Consider the following 21166-nt stretch of genomic DNA (forward strand, 5'->3'; position numbering starts at 1 on the left):
CTGCTGATGAATTTCGAAAGGATGTTCTTTCCATTTCCTGTCAGGAATAGGATGACTTGGTAACACCCTAGTTTCACTAACATCATCTTTAAGTCTGGAATGGCAGTGCGGACCAAAGGTGTTTTGTGTGTGTCGATGTTGTGTGCGTGTGCGTGTGAATGTTGTTGTCTTATTTCTGTCCATTGGGCTGAAGCTCCTACTTAGAATTCTTTGAGCCAGTTTGTGTTTATTTACAGCAACACAACCAAGCGGCAACGTCAACAGAGGGCTGCCATGTGTTTAATATTTTCCAACATAGAGAAACACTGATAAAAACAAACGCAAAATAGCAGATTTTAACTGTGTGTTGATAGACGTAATAAGTCGTCCTCTCGTCCTTCCGTTATGTGGCCTCACTGCAGACAAACCTAAAGAATTTTGCAGCTACTGACAACGACACACCTCTCTCCCGCCCTCTTTCAGAACCTGACCTATGAGATTATACTGACGCTGGGACAGGCATTCGAGGTGGCCTATCAGCTGGCTCTTCAGGCCCAGAGGGCAAAGCAGCACCACAGTGTTCCAGTGGGCCCCGGGTCAGAGGTCATTGACACCACGTCAAGCCGGCCCGTACCAAAACCACGAGGAAGTGTGCGGAAATCAGGGGTGAGCCCACAAGACCACAGTACAGAAGCTATAAATGTGTATTATAAATCCGTCTTGTGTCGATAAACAAGCAGAATAATTCTGAAAAGGATCCAGAATTTACACATTTTGGATGAGAATCAAATATAACATCATTGAATAAAGTGTTGGCTTGGATTTCATTGTAATTGTGTAATGTATCCAGATCTTTAAGCTATTATCTCTAAATCGTCAGGAGAGCAGAGAAACTAGATCATAACTCCAAATATAATCAGATTACTGGGATTTTTGACGCCTTTCTTGCAAAAGATTCAGCTGGGCTGACTGTGTCTTTCCTCCTAGTTCTTCCATCCTGTCTCTCTGTCTCTCTGTCTGTCTGTCTGTCTGTCTGACTGACTGACTGACTGACTGACTGACTGACTGACTGACTGTCTTTCTGTCCTCCTTTCCATCTCTCCAAGCTGCTTTTCTACACAATGTTCCTCCAACCGGTGTCTGCATTTTCGGCCCTTCACGTCTCTAGACTTGTTGTCATTCTGTTGTCCTTTCTCTGCTCACTCCCCGCATCTTATCTATGTCTGTCGTGTTGTCCTCTTCCTCCTCTTCCTCATCCTCCACCCCCACCAGGACTCTCCACCTCTGGACAGTCGTTGCTGTGTCTGTTACACCTGCACCCCCCTTCGCCCCTCCTTACCACCACTGCCTGACTCCCAGGTGCTGATCTATTCACCTGCTTGCACCCGGGTCGCTTCTTATTTCCCCCCCCCCCCCCCCCCCCCCCCCCCGCTCTCTCACTTTCTCCCTACACTGGTGTTGTTAATGCCAAAAGGGGATAGCTTGTTTGAATGGGCTTGGTCTTATATGGCAGGGGCACTTCTTATACGAAATAAATTTCACCACTAGGGGTTGTCGTGAGTCCACTCATACAAATGAGTAGACTCTCAACACCCCCTCTAGTGGCGGGATCTTTTTTTGTTATATATCCTTTCGTTTTCATAATGCGACCTGGGTTCTCTTCTTTGACTTCATCTGAAGGCCATTTTATGTTAAATTCATGTGCTTGTGTTAACATCATTTTTGGGGTGCTTTTACCTACACTATATGCTTTTAAAAAAGCGAGTCAAAGTTAGTTATGAGACAGTTCTTGAGTCTATGGGGAGAAATTTGAACTTATTCCAACCACTCACTAACTCGATCCAGTAAAACCAGTGTCAGGTTGTCATGCACAAGCTGATTTAAAGGACACTCGAGTAAAACAAGTTAAACTCGATTCTAACTTACCAGGCATGTCGCCATTCGGAGTTTTAACGATATTCCTCTTGACTGTGTTTACTCCCAAGACTCGTTCACTCGTCCATTTCAAATAAAAGGAATATAATGTGCCGAGTACAAAGTGCATGTGTGACTAAGCCTCTGCTCAATTTGAACTATAAGTTCATCACGTGTAGCGTTATGGATGTGTATTACAGTACGGCATGTCTTTAACCTGTCCCTCTGTCTCTGTGCCCAAAGGGGGACGGGGTGGAGCGGGAGACGGACGGCCAGTCCCAGGGCAGCGCCACCTGGCTGGTGGACCCCAAGGACGCCAAACGCACTATCAGCACTAAGTACGAGACCACCATCTTCTGAGGGACCCTTTCCCCCTCCTAACCTTTAAAACCCTGCGGGCCACCTTCGACCAACTCCCCCTCCTCCTCCTCCTCCCTCTCCTCCTCCTCCTCCTCCTCCTCCTCCTCCTCCTCCTCCTCCTCCTCCTCCTCCTCCTCCCTCTCCCCCTCCTCCTCCCTCTCCCCCTCCTCCTCCTCCTCCTCCTCCTCCTCCTGTGTGCCTTCCACTGTGACTCCGCTCCTTTTCCCTGCGGGCTGGAACACTTGTCCTCACCTGACACTCACCCCAACCTTAACCACCACCCTGCCCCTCCCCCCGCCTCCCTCTTCCCCTCACACTGTCCAATGCCACCGCTGCCACCACCCCTGCTGGACCCCGCCGAGAGAGAAAGATCCCACCTTGTCCCCCCCCCCTGCGCTAGCCCACACCTGGTCTCACCCGTAACTGGATTTTCTTCCCCCCCCTGTTGCTCGCCGCTTGAGGCGCTGCGCTGCCGCCCCTTCCCAGTGTGACTCCTCCGCTGATGGCACTAACTGTCCTCTGCTGGTTAGCATGCACTAACCCCCGACTCCCCTCTCTCTTCGCCCCGCGCCTCTTCTCTGCCCCGGCTTCCGCCCTTTCCATAGAATATATATTCTTCATGTTTTGATTTCCTCCCTCTGTCGAGTGTGTTTTACTCGTTTCTCTTGTTTCCTTACCGTTTGATTCCGTGTTCTTCTTCGTAGCACTCCTCCTGCTTCCAATAGGCGACGGCAGCTCTGAAGGATTTGGTTTCCTTGTTCCGTTCCTTCTGGCCTTCTTTCGACCCCCCCACTCCAGTGTTGAGAAAGCAAATGGCATTGAGATCCGTGTCTATGATGAACTGGTCCAGCCGGGTCCTGGGAGGGCATGTTTCCTTGGTCAAAAACCGGGGTGAAACGCCTCCTCTTTTCGTCTTTCCTCCTCTATGCATCATTTGGACGTCCATTGGGCAGCCATTTTGGCTGCGGTGACATTGCCAAAATTGCGGCACGTATCCATAGAACGGACAGAGACCTCGAGAAGCGTGGGGCAGACGAGGCTCGGTAGAAGACGGTATCTGGAGAGGGAGAGGGGCTGCTCTCGTTCAGAATACGCCCCAGTTCTGAGGTTGCACTTCCAAAGAGGACACATTGCTAACACTGTGATGGAGGTCCAGGGAATCGCCCGCTGGGCCCTCTGCTGTGGAGTGATGAGATGCGACAGGACAACACGGAGACTCACACTGGAAGAGAGAGAGATAAAGGGGGAGAGAGAGAGAGCAGACGAGTGCATGTTGTAAACTATTTCCAAACCTGTGTTGCCAAAACCGTCTAAGACTGCATGCCTTTCTCTGGCCGTCTAACCAGGCCGTACCATAACTTGAACACTCATCCTTTTTGTGTTTAATTCGTATTTGTTTCTAGAGTGTACAACAATCTAAGCACTTTTTTCCCTGAAATATTTCGAAATGCTTCCATCTTTATTCTTCTTCTGTCCTTTCTTATTTTACTTAACCATGAGAAATGCCTTATTGTGTTGATTCTGTTGCCAATACCTTTTTTTTTTTTTTTTATATTATCTGAAGTTAATATTCTACTTGGTTAAAAAAAGAGAGTGAATCATCACCTGGAAAACCCCTCAATAACGTGTACTGTGTAAGTCTGTGTTTTTCCACGGTTTGTTTTTGTTTTAACCCTACTGCTTTGTGTGCATGTCCCCCCCCCCCCCCTTCCTTTTTAGCTAAACACCTTGGCCAAACTACCAGCCAGTGTAAGAAGACAGGGGTGCGCCACAGTGCATTGTGGGTAGGGTGTTTCAAATGGAAAAGCGACCCACTTTCCCTGCAGCCGATCGCAACATCGTCTTGTGGGCCATGCCTCCAAACCACAGCATGAGCCAGGAGGGGTCAAGGAAACGCACCTGGGAGGAGGGGCCCTCTCACGGGCCCTTCACCCACTGACTTGAACTGTGCTTCATTGGGTCTCTTTAGGGGTCTATCAAAGTGTCATCCATGTTTCTCGTATCAAACTAACTTAAGTATCCATTCCATGAGCAATGGTGGCTCTTGGTCGAGCAGCCCTATATACTCTGTCGTTCTTTTGTCTTTCGGCTCTCCTATTGTAGCTCATGTTTACTCCTTAAAGTAAGGTATTGGTCCGAAAGTCTCTGTGTTGGGAAAAAACGAACAAGCAAACGCAGCAGAGGCTTGTCCTTTTCTATTATTCTTTTCTCCACGCTGGTTATTTTGGTTTGTTTTAAGGGAACAGTTAAAAAACTAACACTGAAATGTGAGAGGCTAAACTCAGAGGTACACCTGTCTCTTCGTATGAACGACGTGTCCAACTGTTGTAGCTCATCCTAACTGCCAACTCGTCGTCTGGCCTTCTAATAAGCAGCAACGAGAGGGTGAAACACAATACTACGGTACTAACTGGTTTTTAATGACAGCGGGCATCATTTTTAATTCATTTTGTTTTTAGCTGTCTGTGTCAGACGAGGGTCCTTCCTGAGGCTGGGAACTGGGTCAGGAAGGATTAGCGATAACTTCTCTCCCCCCGCCACCCCTTTTGTTTACTGCATCTGAACCCATTTGATTCATCAGACCTGCCGTGCAGCCTGGTACCTCCTTTAGACTCTGTTTTGTTTCTTTTTAGCTGCAGAACAATGGAGGCACTGCATGCGTCTCCCATCTGCCTCAGTGTGTGGACTGTTAGCAGTACTATTTGATCAGCTGTGTGTATATGGGTACCTAAAGGTAGATCAGGTCGTTACGATGGAACGGTTGTAGATGTGATTCTCTGGTACATTGTCTGCTGCTGCTCGGTGTGTACGTGGGCGTCTTCAGCCCCCCCCCCCCCCCCCCCGTCTAGGGTCCCCAATAAGCTTTTGCACATCGCTAAGGATTTAGAATAGGGACTAATCAGATATTAATAATAATGATGATGAAAATAATAATAATGACAATGGTTACGAGGAGAATGACGTTGTGCATATGGTTCTAGCAGTTTGTATTTTGATACTTGAATGATTTTTCTTTTATAGATATCTATATATATGTATGTATGTATGTATGTATTTTTTGACATGTTTGTCAAGAGAGAGAAAAAGGACTACACGGTTCTACATATCATTAATAAAAAGCCTGTGATTAAAAAAAAGACTGAGGAATAATGACTCAGAGGAGGGACCTGACATAAATATATATACATATATATATATATATATATGTATATATATCTGTATATATATATATATTTATGTGTGTGTGTATATATGTATGTGTATGTATATATATGGATCTGTGTATGTGTATATATATATGTATGTATATATATGCATTATTATATTAGTGTATGTATGTATATATATATATGTATGCATAAATATGTGTATATATACATGTATGTATACATAAATACACATAAGAGAAGATTGTAAATAATCTTGGGTCTTTTTTTTATGATTATTATTTTTCATAAGTGTATGACTAATAAATGGCGAAATCTGAATGATGCCGATGATCATTTTGTCTTTTGTTATTTGCTAAATATTAGATATTTACGTACAAGCAATGGCGGATGCAGGCCCGGAGGCAGGCCCCGTAGCCCCGGTCCTAAGAGTCACAGCACCGGGTCACACAAAACGACAATGGTATGGTACAACTCTGGGAAGCGGATACAAGCCCTTTTGTCTCATTAAACTGGCTGTTGGACCCAGGCCAGGCTGCGATAGCGGCTTGTACACATAGCTACAACTAACAAAGATTGATAATAAATGATAAGGTAGCCTGAGCCTGAAGACAAAACGCTCTTAAGATGTAGTTCCATGCATTCGTTGTGATTGATCCTGCTGAGTGTAGGCCGACTGGGACCGTGTCATTGATCATACAGTATGTCTACATTTTCACACCTACGTTTTCCTATGTAGCTGGCCCTGACACCATACTCCTTTTTCTTGGCTTGGCGTTGTGAGTGTGTATGCACTGGAGATGAACAGTCGTAAACAAATTGATTTGAGTTAGTCAAAGTCATTGTCAGCCTAATGGGATCAACATAGAACAGGTTTAGCAAAGAGGACCTTAGCGTTTTATTTGGTTGTTTTTGCGGTGCCGCCCTGTTTGGTTCTTTTGTGTGTGTTACTGCACTATACTGTGAGAGAGCAATGAAGAGGTATCCAAATATCTTAATTGTACTGTAATACAATCTATTATTCTTTAAAGAATGGATGTCCTTATAAAGAGATGAGTCCTTATAGAGAGATTTCAATATGACATTCATTTGATATTCTTTAGTTTATATTATTATTTTTTATATTTTGAATAGGCTACAGATGGGCCTTGCCACTGCGAAACCCGCGGGTGGTTTAGGAAGTGGGTGATCAAATGTTCTCTGATTGGCTGAGACGCTCTTGGTATGGTAATTTGCTCACCTGGCTGGGATCGACCACCTGGGCCCCGCCCCTTCATTTAAATAAGGGCAGGACATGACAGCAGAGACAGGTGCTTATTCGGATCTCAATGGACTACGCGACCTGATGTCTACGTTTTATCCGATGTGGCGTTAACTTAAGTCAACTCTCCATGGTGAGTTCTTTATCTGTTATTTATACATTTGAGCGGCGCTTCTGTCGACCACCATGTAGGACGGATCGAGTGTGCGTGTGTGCGTGTGTGTGTGTGTGTGTGTGTGTGTGTGTGTGTGTGTGTGTGTGTGCGCTCGCGCGCGATATCTATAGATGGAGATTGCCTTAGGCCTGTTATAATTACTTTATTTAATTTGTGTGTTAAACGCCGTGAGATAAGAAGCTGGATGATTGAAATTAATAAATGAATTCAAATCTTTGTGCATGATCTGTTGACTGGTAGCCAGCCATTGAAGATAATGTCCAGCTAAATAGCCTATGAATAGGCTATTGCTGCGTATCTGCTTTCTAGAAAGATTGCCTTACGTGTTCCGCGGTACTCTTTGTTTACTGTTAATTATTAAACCTGCTTTTGGATATGCCTACACACTAATTATTGACCTGGTTATAGTACTCACAGATGTTCCCAAAGTGAATAATGCGTAGGATCCATACTCGTTGTAGGATTTGCTCCATTGGACCTTACCCTACATTTACCTTATTATCGGACCTTGAGCTGACCGGCGACGATACATGGAGTGTCTCATCATTGAGTTGATGGCGATAAATATATAAAATACTAAAACAAAAAGCGATAGAAGCAGGCAAAGGAACATTCCTGTGGCCATTAAATCCTGTGTGAGCGATGGATGGAGCAGCCCTGGGAAGGTGTTGGCTGAACACGTCCCACAGGCTAAACTCACAGAGTAGGCTACAGACAGAGTAATGAACGCGAGATCGTAATAGGGCGTTCCGTGGAAAGTGCTGTCGTTGCTGTTGTTGTCCTAACAAAGTCCGATGTGGATGATCAAATAATCAGGACAGGCCACCTTTATTGTCATTAAGGCGTCAGTGTCTACATGTCAACAGGCCCACATGATTTAGTTGTTTTCTGGAATCCATGGGTAATGTTGTTAAAGAAAGCATTACATCATCGGTTATAGCCGATGATGGTGTCAATTGATATAAAATGTAGGCTATAGGTTTAGGTATAGGTTTATTTACATATATGTGGATTGTTATGTACATTAAACAAATATCTTACATATGATTTCACAGAGGGACGTGCATCTCTGATTATGGGAGATGTCACCACAGCATTTGTTTGGCCCAGCATGCTTTACATAAAGGTGCAATATCATAATAGGCATCCAAATCAACATGAGAGGGACTACATTTCAAAAAAGCTGTGTACAACTACACTATAATTTAGCTATTTCCATTATTACACAAGTCTATTCAATAAAAAAGTCAGCTTAATGCGTGGTTCCAGACAGGTTATGATGAATAAGCAATACAACAGGTTGTAAAGTATTCTGTGATGGGAATGATCAGAGGTGTGACCCGTGTTTATACAACAACGCCTACAAAACGTGACACATAGCGAGGCGTCCCGGGACCTTGAAAGGGAGAGTGCAGGGTTTGAGGGCGGAAGGGAACAGGTATCTCGTGTTAGCCCATGGCTCTCCCACTGTCCCGCCCGGGGAGGGGGCCACGCTCTGCACGGGGCTGCGCTCTGCGCTGGGCCCCCACAGGCATGCGTTTGTGACCGCACAACAAGCGAGCAGTGTTGTACTGAAAGGTTACACCCAGTATCAAATGTTACGGGCCATGATGCGTGACATGATAGCCAAATGCCTCTCCCTACACAATGAATAGTGAGGCAACAGGTGTTTTGTGTGTTTCTTTTTACTATTTACATGATAACTTGTTTTGTTGTCAGACACTGAGGTGCAATGAAATTGATTCCAGTTCTGTGTTGTCGTTTTTTTGTCATAGGTTGATGGTCTGATTTGCACTTTGCGGTGATATTTAGACAAGAGGCCCCTGGAGCTCCGGGGCCTGCCCTAATCGTTTTCTCTCTGTGCGATGCCTAAGAGTGACACGTGGCCCGGCAGCGTTGCCCCAGAACCTTCCAGCAGTAATATGGACAGCGCTGGAAGCTGTGACAGCGTGATCAGCACCAACTCTGGCTTTGTGAGTGTTGCTGAACAGTGAAACATTTAAGAAGAGAGGGAACAACTTGTGGCATTGGACCACTAGTGGGATCGAACCCTGTTCACTACAAGGCAAATTGCATATATGGTCAGCACACTAGAGGGTTTAGCAACCTTACTGCCCCAAAAATGACTGATGTTTAGATTAATCTACTGCTGACACGTCAACTGTTAAGAAATTAACAATTGATGTGCATTATGACAGTCATATTCACTATTTTGGATTTAGTTTATTTATCTTCCAGAAATGTACATGCAATTTGAAAAACTGTTACCCTCAATATGTGTTAAGCATAGTAAAATGTATTCAATATAAACTGTAGTGGAAGCTTAAAGTAGATATGTGTGTCTCTTAAAGAGACCTGATGGATATGTTTTTGAAATGAAGAGTCGATGTCCATGTGAAGTTTTTTAAATTTCCCATGCTGCAGTCAGCCTCACAGTGACTGCAGTGAGTTGCCATTGCTGGCAAGGAGAGCTTGACCCATTTCTCAGGCCTAACCTTGGCAACAATATAGCCCCAAATGGTTTAAAGTGGGCTTTTATAATAGGTTGGCCTTTGTAGTGTTCCTGTATCAGTGTAGGAACTGTTTCAGTCCACCTCTCCCTAACTTGTCATGTTTTGTCTTTTGGGGAGACAGAGTGTGGACAGTCTGCAGCACCTGTCTGCCGCGGAGAGGGAGTGTCTTATGTATCTGGAGGAAACAATTGACTCTCTGGACGTGGATGAAGACAGTGGACTGTCCAATGATGAGCCAGAAACTTCCCATCAGGCTGCAGCTATAGCCGTCCACCCCTCAAAAGCTGCGGATCAGAGCGGAGAAGGTATTATGGTTAACTCGGCAACTCATTTATATGTGATCAACTTCGCTGATACTTTCATTTTATATGCCGGCAAAGTGAAACACTAACTTAATGCTTTGTTGTTTTAGACTCTGAAAGGGACCAGGGCAGACCTGTCCATCATGGGGTGCCCACAACCCTTCCCCTGGCCAACGGTTTTGGGAACCTCCCACAGATGGCCCCGGCAGACGTCCATGAACCTAAAACCCCTGAGGTGTCAAACAACTCCAACACTCCGTTGGAAACAGAAACAGGAGAATTGGAAACATCTAAGTTACACTGTGAGGTACAAGGAATTGACTCCGCAACCGACTCATTGGCTCCGCAAGCACAGATGTTGGCTTCAGCGGCAGATGGGGACTGTGACCTGTGTGCCCCCTCGGACACTAAGCTTGAGCCCAATCAGTCCAGCCCTCAGCCTGAGACTGAGCTGATTTTGATCCCCCCTCCGTCTGACTTCATGGATGAACCAGGGCCTGAGCCACAATCAAGGCCAGAGCCACAACCAGGGCCAGAGCCACAACCAGAGCCTGAACCACAATCAGGGCCTGAGCCACAACCAGAGCCTGAACCACAATCAGGGCCTGAGCCACAACCAGAGCCTGAACCACAATCAGGGCCTGAACCACAACCAGAGCCTGAACCACAATCAGGGCCTGAGCCACAACCAGAGGAGCGCCCGGATCCTACCGTACCCGTGGAGACGCCTGTCAGAAGACAGCACGTCGATGTGGAGGAGCTCCGTAAGAGAGCCTCCAGCAAGAGAGCTCCTGTGAGCTCCGATGTCGTCCATCCACCGGTCCCCCACCTGGCTGTGGCAGAAGTGCCTGAGACTCCCAGTGCACCCCACTCCCAGACAGTTACCACAGCCAACCTTCTCCCTGAACATCTTGAGCCCAAGAGCCCACCTGCTGTGGCCCCAAAGCCCAAGAAACTTCCCTCAAACATCATCTTCAAGTCCCAGAAGCCTTTGGCCGATAGTAACTTCTCCCCACCTGCCAGTGACAGGATGCTGTCGGAAGGCCAGAAGATCCGCATGGAAGCGCTCAGAAAGCTTGGTCTCCTCAAAGCCGAAGACGCAGACTTAGATCCACGCCTGAGTCTGCCTACTAGTTCCCACTCCAGGAGGTCTTGGGCTGCCCCCTTGTCTCCAGCAGCTCGGCAAACTCCCCCATCACCTTCGATTCGAACGCCATCGCCTACCGTTTCCACCGTCCCAGTGCCCCCTCCCTGGGCCGAGGTTTCCACACAGGCCAACGCGGCTTTGACGCCGGCAGCTCTGGCCAAAGATATTCTCCCAGTGCCTTCTGCTTTCAGTGACACCGGTGAACCACCGTCCCTATATCACAGCCAGGAAGCATCTCCCGCTAAGATCATTATCTCAGCGCCCACCGTTAACACCGGTGTCAAATCTGCCACCCTTGCACACTCGGGAACAGGCTTGAGTAGCCTCAAGCCAAGCCTCGGCGAGCTGCGTAACGGCCGCCCGCGCCCCGCCTCTCTGGGCTCCGGGAAGGACTTTTCACATGTCAAGGTGGAGGCGTTAGCGCCCAACGCTAAGGATGCTAGCACCAGGAGGTCCACCCCGGTCGCCCCTGTCTCGCAGAACGCTGGAGAGTCCACGGGAGTGCCTCGCTACCACGGGGTCAGCGTGGTCATCTGCCCCCGCGCGGAAAACGACGAGGGCCGACGCCATGCCCTCAAGAAGCTTGGTCTACTGAAGGACTAGCCGCCGCCTGGACCCATTTTACCGTCTGTTGTTCTGGGCTCTCTGCCCCCTTCGAAGGACCTCAGATGGTGATTGGCTAAGTGAGCAAAGCAGATGTACAGTCTCTGCTGTGTCGTGTAACTTTATTGTTGTGTTAAATGGTCTTTTCAAGTGTAACCGTACTATCATGGTTATTTGATTTCTCTTGTTTTATTTTTCTTAGAATATAAGCAAGGGCATTTTTTTTACATTTTTATCAATTCATATGCATCCAACTTCTTCTGGAGCTCGGTGACTATATATATATATATATATATACGAGTATATGTATATATGTATACATAGATATATATATAGACACACAGCTCCAGAAGAAATGGCTTATACAGTAGTAGCTTGGTGGCTTATACCAGATATAAGCTACTATATATATATAGTAGTAGCTTATATCTGGTCAAATGCAACTTTGTTTTTTTTGTTATTTATCATGTCAATGCCCTTTGTGCTTCTTTCATAAATGCTTGCCTACAACCTTCTTCTGATTTTGGTTTGTAAAATAAGTGGGTATGCATGACTTTTATGATGCATTGTAAGATAAGGGGACAATCAACACTCACTTGAAAGTCACTTGATAAAGCATGAGCTAAATGTAAATGTAACTGCAGTAAATGTAAGCTAGACGATGAATGTTGGATATGAAGGGACGCAATGAAGGATTTCAGACACTGATTTCTTATTTATATTGAAAAGTAATGCATTGCACTTAAAATATTAATAAAATGCTATAAAGTTTTTAAACATATAATTTATATAATATTCTAAATTCAAGTTCTGGCGTAATTACTAAATCAATCGTTTCACTCTTTAAAATACTTCCTATAAGAAACCCGGTTAGCCTCTACTCAAAACAACGTGTGAAGTCAACAATGTTTTTTGTGAGTGTCAGGTGTGTTCCTTTCCTCTCTAGAGATGAAAGTGCACGAAAAGGTCCATGCACATACACTGGTTCAACTATTAACTCTATATAGGCCCTGTAGCGGGATAAGAATCTGAAACATGTGGTTAGTGTGCTCTCAGCAATGACGCACGTGTTAAACCTCACTACCTTGTTAGCTGGCTCCTCTCACAGTGCAGCGCTTTTCCTCTCTCCAAAGGCATGTTTAAAAAAATATAGTTTGTATTTAGGGAACGATAACATCAACCTCATCCGACACGTTCGGGAATAGGACGTGATATGCAAAGTGTATGTAAAATGTGTTTCTCATAACACAGTACAACAGTTCTGTTTTTCATTTAGTTATACTCCTCTGTGTTAGTTATATTGTAATGAACTATAATTAATGCGACAACATTATGCTGCTTTTGAGTTTGTTTCTTAATATTCCAGAAGTCCTAATCCAGGCTTTACACACACACACACACACACACACACACACACACACACACACACACACACACACACACACACACACACACACACACACACACACACACACACACACACACACACACACACACACACACACACACACACTCATGGAAGTATGAGATATCTGATGTCGCTGTGTGATGGGAAGTACATCCATAGGTGCCACTGGTCTGGACTGCAGCCTCGGCACCTTTATCTGATGTAATGCTGGAGCAGAACTGGAGGAACCTGTTTCCTCCAGCTCGTTTTTCAGCCTGTGTGCAATGCAGTGTGCATGAGATGTACACTTGTGAGCTGACAGAATAACAAAGTGTGCGTGTGGTGCACCTCTGGGGTGGAATGTCTGCTTCACACACCAGGGGAGATTCCTCTTGTTGTTCCTGCTCTTCAGTTTGTTCTGCACAGTCAAGTATAAAGGAAGTTCCAGTTCACATGCAACACATTGTTTACTACCATTGTTAAAGCACATAGAGTCCATGATACAAGACAAATGGGACAGTCATCGAACGTGGGTGCATCTCCCGGGTGCGGTCGCTTTGGGATGTGTGGAATGACTGAGGTCATGCCAATGTATACATGTGGAAATAAGTGTCCTTTTCAACATCAGACAGGCTTTCGTTGGGCGTCATCTGGAACACACCCATAGTAGATCATTTCTCATCCAACACGTTTAATAGTAGTGACTCACTAGCAAACATGACAACAATTCCTCTTTATGAAAAGGGGGAGATAATTTTGCTCGTTGCAGAACATTACGAAATCCCTGTTGGTTTTTATGTTGATATTATATTGTCAGAAAATATATAATAATTCTAAAACACAATGTATAAATATAGATGAATCAGGGGAAAATTTGGCCTGACTTATATAGATTGGATTAGTATTTAATGCACAAGTCTGTTTTTTTATACCTGACATACGCTCAAGTTCAACAGCATCTACCTGCTTTTCTAAGAGTCTGATATATGTCCTCTTGAACCCTGAATATGTGCAAAAGCAACAGGGAAGTAAACACCTGGTAGGCATCATTGAGCCAGCAGACCTCGGACCGCTACTCCAGTTTGACATGCTGGTATGTAAACTCTCTAGTCTAGGCCTTCACTTTCCTCCTCCGCTGAAACTGAGGGCACAGTGACACATGTCACTTTCACTGTTCTCCTCCAAGGCATCAAGCCCTGCTGATTCAGTGTCAGCAGCAGCAGAACACAGACTGGATCTTAGCCCATGTATTGTGGACAAAGACAGCAAACTTGCAGGCTTTATTTTTTGCAATCATTGGATCAGGTTGAAGTGTTTCAACAACAGGTTTTTTAATGTAAACATATTATAATGTAAACCTGGTTGCCTATACCATTTACTGCCAAGACACAAAGGCTTAGCTATTAAACATATGAATTATCTATCAATGGCACCCTTACTGAAAAAGTATGGTTCTATGGACACGGTGACCGCTAGGTGGCGGTGGAGATTCATGGTTAGTTTCTTCCCTTTGGCTCTCCAGTCATAAGTCATTTTTCACGATGGATTACCCTGCTGTGACAGAGGTTTCAAAAACAATCTGAGTTTGTTAATGTGTATTGTAAGCCTTTATTATTTTTCCTGCTTTACATAGAGAAAAATGATAAATAGCATTGGCCTTTACTTTTTAAACTCCCCCATAGTTTGGCAACTGTGCTGCAACCACCACGATTAACTTTTCTTAATAGGCCATTGCATTTGTCTTTTGTCATTCAGTTATGTTTTGAGCAATGGGCTACAGTTGATAAGACTCACAAAGAAACTAAATGATGAACTTCAAACGTTCAAGAATGGCAAATTGTGCAGGCCAATTGTTCCCCATAGCCCATTGAGTTGGCCTATTTTATGCCAATGAAAAGAACTATTATTATGTTTCAAAATGTCTTTCTCTGGTGATAACGCAATGAAAGAGTTGAATTAATGAGTAATATTACACTCCACACGTTACACTCCACATTGTTTTCACCAAATTTTCAGCTCTCATTTTCGTGGCGTTATTTATTTATTGTAGTTAATTAACAAATTACATTAGTTCCACTCAACAGCCAGATGTTAAACCGAGGACAGTAGATCTTTCAAATGCAGCAGAAAGGATAAAACGCGTAGGCCTTTGCTGTCTCCTTAAGGTCGTACTCTTTTAACTAGATACAAATAACTACATTTGTATACAGTGAGTTTGGACTGGACCTGACCCAGAGTGACTCTGAGACTTAAGCAGATTTGAGAGCTGCACTTTGAAAGTTCTTTCCATTAAATAATGATATTGTAATGTGAGCAAAAGAGCAGGGTTTGGTTTTATTTGCTAGTCTTGTTTTCTGTTCTGCAACGTTCAACAATCTTATCGCATTCCTTATCGCAAACAAGATGAATGTGCACACTTCAGACTTAATCTCAAACCATTCTTTATCCTTTTATCCAACATTATCATCCTTATTATCTCCTTCTCTGCAATTTTGCACAACCCCTTTGTGGCCATCCATAAACAATGTGAATGAGTGCACTTTAATCTTCCTCTCTTCACCATCATCATCATCATCATCATTATTATCTCTAACTTTGCGTCTTCATTCCTCCGTGCTGGCTGCCAGCCGGTAGAGCTTAGTCTCGTGGGCGTAGCTGCCGACGCCGTCGACCGCCTTGGGCTAGACAATGATGCCATGGGACATCCCCTGTGAACCACAGCCCTCCTCATTCTCCTCCTTTCACCTCCCTGTGCCCCTCCTGGGCGCTGTGGGGAGCCCTGGCAGCAGGCCAGACTAGACCAGGCCCTCGTCCTGCCTAACAGATACAAGATGATCGTCAGCATGGAGGGAGATGAGTGGAGAGACCGCCCAGCAGAGGGCCACTTTGAACTCGTGGTTTAAATACTGGTATCACCTCACGCCTGTAAAAGTCTGTGGGTGTGTAAGTGTATTGTGTGTGTGTGTGTGTGTGTGTGTGTGTGTGTGTGTGTGTGTGTGTGTGTGTGTGTGTGTGTGTGTGTGTGTGTGTGTGTGTATGCATCGCATTTCTACAGCCAGATACGGTGTGCCCTCCTAATCCACGTGTGTAGGATGATGTTAGACGGTGGTGCACTCTCAAGTTGAACAACGAATGCCTCTGCTGAAGGGAAGTCTTCCTGCCAGAGAAGGACATGTTGGAGACGGAGCAAACTGTGCTCCCCAGGTGGGGGTGGATTGGAAGCAGACCGATGTCTACAAGAATCATCTAATCTCCTCCTCCACCTGCCTGTCTGGAACACACACGTACACAGAGGTGCACAAGACAGTCAGAGGGCTTGCCTTACCCCCTACACAGGCACCCACACACACAAAAGGACATGCACACACAAACGTACTCACGCATGCAAGCGCGCACACACACACACACACGCATGAGCACACACACATACAGGCCCATGCACACAGTCACATACTCACACATGCAAGCGCACACATGAAGACACACACGAAGACACACACAGGCCCACGTACGCACTCATGCTCACGCATCCAAACGCGCGCACACACCCGCACAGGATCCATGCCACATCCGTATCTCATCTCCCTCACAGATGCAGAAGTAACGTGCTCTAACAACACTGGAAACCCTGGCAAACTCTTTGCCCGTCACATGAAAGTATGCCACCATAGGACAGCACGTTGCAGGGGATAGAGCTCATTAGAGTGAGAGCGTGGTTCATCTGATATCGCCCGCAGGCTGAGAGGTTAAGAGGTCGACGTGTTCGGGACATGAACCTGGTGGCACCGGAGAGATTTCCTCTTTGATGGGCTCTTTTTTATCCATTGTGAATTACAAGTAAGGCGGAGGACAATCAAAGCACAGATTTTAAGAGGGTGAGGCTACGACAGAAGGACCGCAGCACGACCTCGAGGACCAACTGGACGGAGAGCAGAGGCGCCATAAGAATCTGACCAATAAGGTTACAGTATATGGTGTGTGTGGTGCGAGTCTCCCCCAGCAGTTGCCAGATAAAAAAAATGTGAATGGATGGTTACTACTGTAATAGTAATCTACAAGGTTAGATCTGAGGCCCCACTTGATATTATTTTTTACTTTTCATCCATTCTGTAAACCTGCACTCTTTTTCCCACCAGCCAACGCTTTGCTCAAAACATTTGAGTGTCTTGGCTCTACACAGACCAAATTGAAAGAAGCCTTCGTATATTCAGCCCTGGTGGTTGAGTTTTATCCTTCAGACACTCATCATTTAACACACGAGTTGAACTTAAGTGTTTGCTTCAGTTAAGTGTGTTTTATCTTTCTTTCTCTCTTGCTGGATTCAAGACTTTTTTCTACTCTTATTTCCTCTCCTTTTCCCTTGTGTCGATTGCTGCTGCCCCCCCCCCCTCCCTGCCCCTCCCTCCCCCCACCCTCTCTCTCTCTCCCTCTCTCTCTCTCTCTCTCTCTCCCTCTCTCTCTCTCTCTCTCTCTCCCTCTCTCTCTCTCCCTCTCTCTCTCTCTCTCTCTCTCTCTCTCTCTCTCTCTCTCTCTCTCTCTCTCTCTCTCTCTCTCTCTCTCTCTCTCTCTCTCTCTCTCTCTCTCTCTCTCTCTCTCCTCTCTCTCTCTCTCTCTCTCTCCCTCTCTCTCTGGCTTCAGATCTCTTGCCCGCCGAGCCCCAGACGCTGGTCAGCGCTGTACCCAAAGCGCTCAGACCACAGTCGTCCCCGACCACCCATCCACCTGGGCTACCTGCAGCGCTGGCCCGTGGCCGTGGAGCAACACCCCCCCCCCCCCCCCCCCCCTCCCCCGCCCCCCTCACCCCCACCGCCCTCGAGCCCACCACCGTCCTCCCTGCTAGGCCTGTGGTGGTGTTCTGCCTCAACCCCCACCCTGACCAAATAAAGACTCTGACGGCCAGCCGGGTTCAGAGGGTTCGTGTTTTGGACACTGTAACTCATCTGAAGGGGAGGCAGGACCTGGGCTGTAGGTATCGCCGAGGAGGTAGGTAAATGGGGAGTGGAGACGCCATGCCATCTGGAGGAGAGCATTAGGCGCTCCGTGGGGCTCCTATCTGTTCCATTCATTAGCATGCTCGTACGGTACGATCCCGACCTATCACAGACGTCCCCTTCCTGTACAATGCTATCCATCGCACGTCGCACCGCGAATTAGCAACACAGCATCTGCTGCTGCCGAGGCATAAACACAAACACATGCAATATGGGGAAGTACACGGAGAGAGGAAACAAAGTCAGTCACTTTTGTTGACTCAAATATCTGTTTTTCCAGACTTTTCCTTTAGGGATGGAGTCTGTTCTGGAAATGGTTATTTTTCGAAATGTGGCAGGCAGTGATAAAGGTTCAGACATTATTGTTATTATACGTTTATGATTTATACCATTGTGATAGTTGTTTTACCCTCGCTGTAAATTATAAAAATCAAAGTGATTTAACCATTGCACTCAATCAATAGTAGAGCGAGTCATGACAGGCTGCGCTTAACTGCTTTGCAGAAAATGTAATACCCATATTGCATAAAAACGTTCTTTAAAAAAATAAGAGAAAGAAAAAAATGAAACTCTTTTCAGTTTGATTATCTGTGCAGGAACCTTAGAGCTGGTTGTGATTCCATCCAGACTCACCCCCCCCCCCCCCTCCCCATCCCCCATAATAACGTGACCAGGCTCTTCAGAGTTACTTTTATGACTTGCGTGCTGTAAATTAAACATCGCTCTGGCTTCCCTTGTGTGCCACTTCATGTCAGACTAGAGTGGAGGACGTACAGTGTGGCCTGATGCTCCCCTCGCACCCAGCCCAATGGGCCGCTGATCCGCTGCCTCGAGCCGTACCCCAGGAGCCACCGCGTGCTCTGACTTTCTCAACCTCCCTCGGTGACTCTGAGCTCATTTGGTTGTACAAGTGCTCACGGTTACACCAGAGAGTAGGGACACAGGATATTTCCATATACCTGACAGTTGTTATTTTAATTACACTGAACTGCTTGACTTTAAAATAACAACAACACATTCTTACGGGGGATTTGCATGTTTTTATTCCGCCTAAGCCCATTGTGACAAAGGGGTGTTTGGTTGCAGCGCTCCGTCACTCAGCACCTCTGAGGGAAGATAACCTACATAGCATCGTCAAACAATCAAAGGTAAACCACATTTATAAAGAACTTAAAGAAGGTATTTTGGTTCAAACTCTGGAAGACTCCAAACATTCCTTTATCCTTTGTAACTTGTATTCCCGACAACACTTCAATGAACTCATATCACATTTGTTCTCCTAGCCCCAGCCCCGCTTCAAATAAACTTATTGCACCACCCCCCCACACACACACACACACACACACACTGAATTAAGTTATCTTGCATCCGCCTTAATGCTCGACCCCAATTATTTCTGATTAAATCAAAATAAACAGTAGAATCATAATGGGGAATCTTCCCGTGAGTCAAAATGCAAACAGAAAGCCAACAACGCATCAGATTAACTGAGGTGATTCGGCCCATAGGAGGAGGGAGGGAGTGGGGGAGGGGTAGCAGATGCTTGCTGTCTTCCCAGGCCTAATGCTGAAAAACATCATGTCACCCACCGTGTGTCAGCAGCCGGGCTGAAGCGTGCGGACCAGTACCGTGGCTTAAACTCCATCTGCAGGTACCAAAAGGAGAGGGTTACGTTCACTGGGAATTTGGGAGTTTCCAAGCCCCCTCCTCAGATGTGTGGGGTAATCTTGTGTGTCATGCAGTCCTATGGTGAGGGATCAACCAGCAACTGAAACTGCACCAGGTTGCGGTTGTCTGTAAAGTACAGACATCCTTTTGTCCTCGCTCCCGGTTAACAACGTCTGCTGAGATACTCTGGACCCACGCACAAGGAAGGTGCACCATGGATGTGCAAGTGGACACACACAGACACACACACACACACACACACACACACACACACACACACACACACACATGCACACTTACCCCGACACACACACACACACACACACATCAATGTGATCCATTAATAAAATTTGGTCTACATGCAGAAAGAAAGAAAGAAAGAAAGAAAGAAAGGAAGAAAGAAAGGAAGAAAGAAAGAAAGAAAGAAAGAAAGAAAGAAAGAAAGAAAGAAAGAAAGAAAGAAAGAAAGAAAGAAAGAAAGAAAGAAAGAAAGAAAGAAAGAAAGAAAGAAAGAACTTAGTACAAACATAGTCTGCGTCTCCCTCAGGCCCTCGCTGCTCAGCAGTGGGCAGTGAAGAGCTCATTATGAGCCCATGATTATGGCATGTCTCTGAAACCTGAAGACACATAATGTAATTGCTCTCCAGAATTCTGTTTTCATGCTGATTCTTCTCTCCCGGTAGACTGGTAGGCCCACACCGATGGTATTAAGAATAAATTAAAAAACACACCTATGGCTTTTAATTTGTCCCCGGAATGATGGAGCTGCATCCGGGTGTAATGGCCAGGAGTAGTGGTGTATGCAGGCTATAATAAGCATATAATTGTTTTACGCCCACAGATGGCCCCTAGGGCTTCTGATACTTAGTTGGAAGAAAATCAATCAACATTACCAATCCAAAACTTTTGCAGTTAGCTTTTCCTTTTTTTGCTTTCAACTTTGCAAATGTCAGCCGATGTCATCAAGTTTTTCTCCAAAAGAAGAAAATACCAGCTTCTCATGATAGACAAACTGTCTTCACAAACATATCTATTCCATCCAATAGCCTATATTGCAAACATAGCACGGTTTACTTTATCAGGGGCATATTCGTATCTGTTCATCTAATTGACAATAGCTTATTTTGCTTATCTTTTCCGATTAACCCATACCTGTGATATACTTATCTGACAGCCTACTAGAAGTCGTTTTTATATGGCATAGCTCCAACAAAAAAAACGAGATTTCATGTTTAGGATAATATCAAAGTAGATATTTGAAGTGAAATGTTGGAAGAAATATTTCCTCATTAAAGACACCGTTTGTGCCACACTCCATCCGCCGGTGCGCAGGTGGCTGCGAACCTGTTTTTTTACGGGGAGGGTGAATACCTCACCTCACACCCGAGAAGCCGCGTCAATGTCAACAGTACTTAATTGGTTGGACACGGCACTTAACTGGGAATTCCTGCATTAAAAATTGGGCAATAAGAGAGACTCAACAGAAGACCACGGGCAGACTTGAGCGCACACGGCACGGATCCTCTTCCCTCCTCCCCCTTCACTCCATCTCTCAAGCTCTCTCGACCCCCCTCTCTCTCTCTCTCTCTCTCTCTCTCTCTCTCTCTCTCTCTCTCTCTCTCTCTCTCTCTCTCTCTCTCTCTCTCTCTCTCTCTCTCTCTCTCTCTCTCTCTCTCTATACACACTCCCTCTCCCTCTC

At 45.7% G+C, this 21166-nt stretch overlaps 2 protein-coding genes across 11 annotated transcripts in view; both read left to right on the forward strand.

The window, feature by feature from the left end:
* LOC132470090 (ankyrin repeat and SAM domain-containing protein 1A-like) overlaps positions 1-5756 on the forward strand; it is a 65461-nt gene extending 59705 nt beyond the window's left edge. For 5 of the 8 annotated variants that reach the window (XM_060068284.1, XM_060068479.1, XM_060068390.1 and 2 more), the window contains 4 exons: positions 463-645; positions 1252-1338; positions 2137-2231; positions 2958-5756. In XM_060068284.1, the coding sequence (XP_059924267.1) occupies positions 463-645; positions 1252-1338; positions 2137-2231; positions 2958-2994 (402 nt within the window). In that variant the 3' untranslated portion in view covers positions 2995-5756. The remainder of the gene's footprint in view (positions 1-462; positions 646-1251; positions 1339-2136; positions 2232-2957) is intronic. The other 3 variants (XM_060068562.1, XM_060068815.1, XM_060068906.1) reach the window with 3 other exon arrangements.
* Positions 5757-5898: 142 nt separating this feature from the next.
* On the forward strand, positions 5899-12205 carry LOC132470399 (specifically androgen-regulated gene protein). Of its 3 annotated transcripts, none has more exons than XM_060069042.1 (4): positions 5899-6814; positions 8632-8829; positions 9491-9674; positions 9782-12205. In XM_060069042.1, the coding sequence occupies exons 2-4, from the start codon at positions 8722-8724 to the stop codon at positions 11419-11421; spliced, it is 1932 nt and encodes a 643-aa protein (XP_059925025.1). In that variant the 5' UTR covers positions 5899-6814; positions 8632-8721; the 3' UTR covers positions 11422-12205. The 3 variants fall into 3 exon arrangements, with proteins under 3 accessions (XP_059925025.1, XP_059925104.1, XP_059925179.1); XM_060069121.1 differs by having other exon boundaries at positions 8731-8829; XM_060069196.1 differs by lacking the exon at positions 8632-8829.
* Positions 12206-21166: the final 8961 nt, after the last annotated feature.

Source organism: Gadus macrocephalus, chromosome 1 (genome assembly GCF_031168955.1).
Source record: "Gadus macrocephalus chromosome 1, ASM3116895v1".
Taxonomy (NCBI): Eukaryota; Metazoa; Chordata; class Actinopteri; order Gadiformes; family Gadidae; genus Gadus; species Gadus macrocephalus.

What these genes read in the sequence shown, in the direction of transcription:
- LOC132470399 (XM_060069042.1), top strand. Translation starts at nt 8,722, where the DNA reads ATGCCTAAGAGTGACACGTGGCCCGGCAGCGTTGCCCCAGAACCTTCC. An exon ending in TCAGCACCAACTCTGGCTTT is followed by an intron (nt 8,830 to 9,490) that starts GTGAGTGTTGCT and finishes TTGGGGAGACAG; the next exon opens with AGTGTGGACAGTCTGCAGCA. An exon ending in TGCGGATCAGAGCGGAGAAG is followed by an intron (nt 9,675 to 9,781) that starts GTATTATGGTTA and finishes TTGTTGTTTTAG; the next exon opens with ACTCTGAAAGGGACCAGGGC.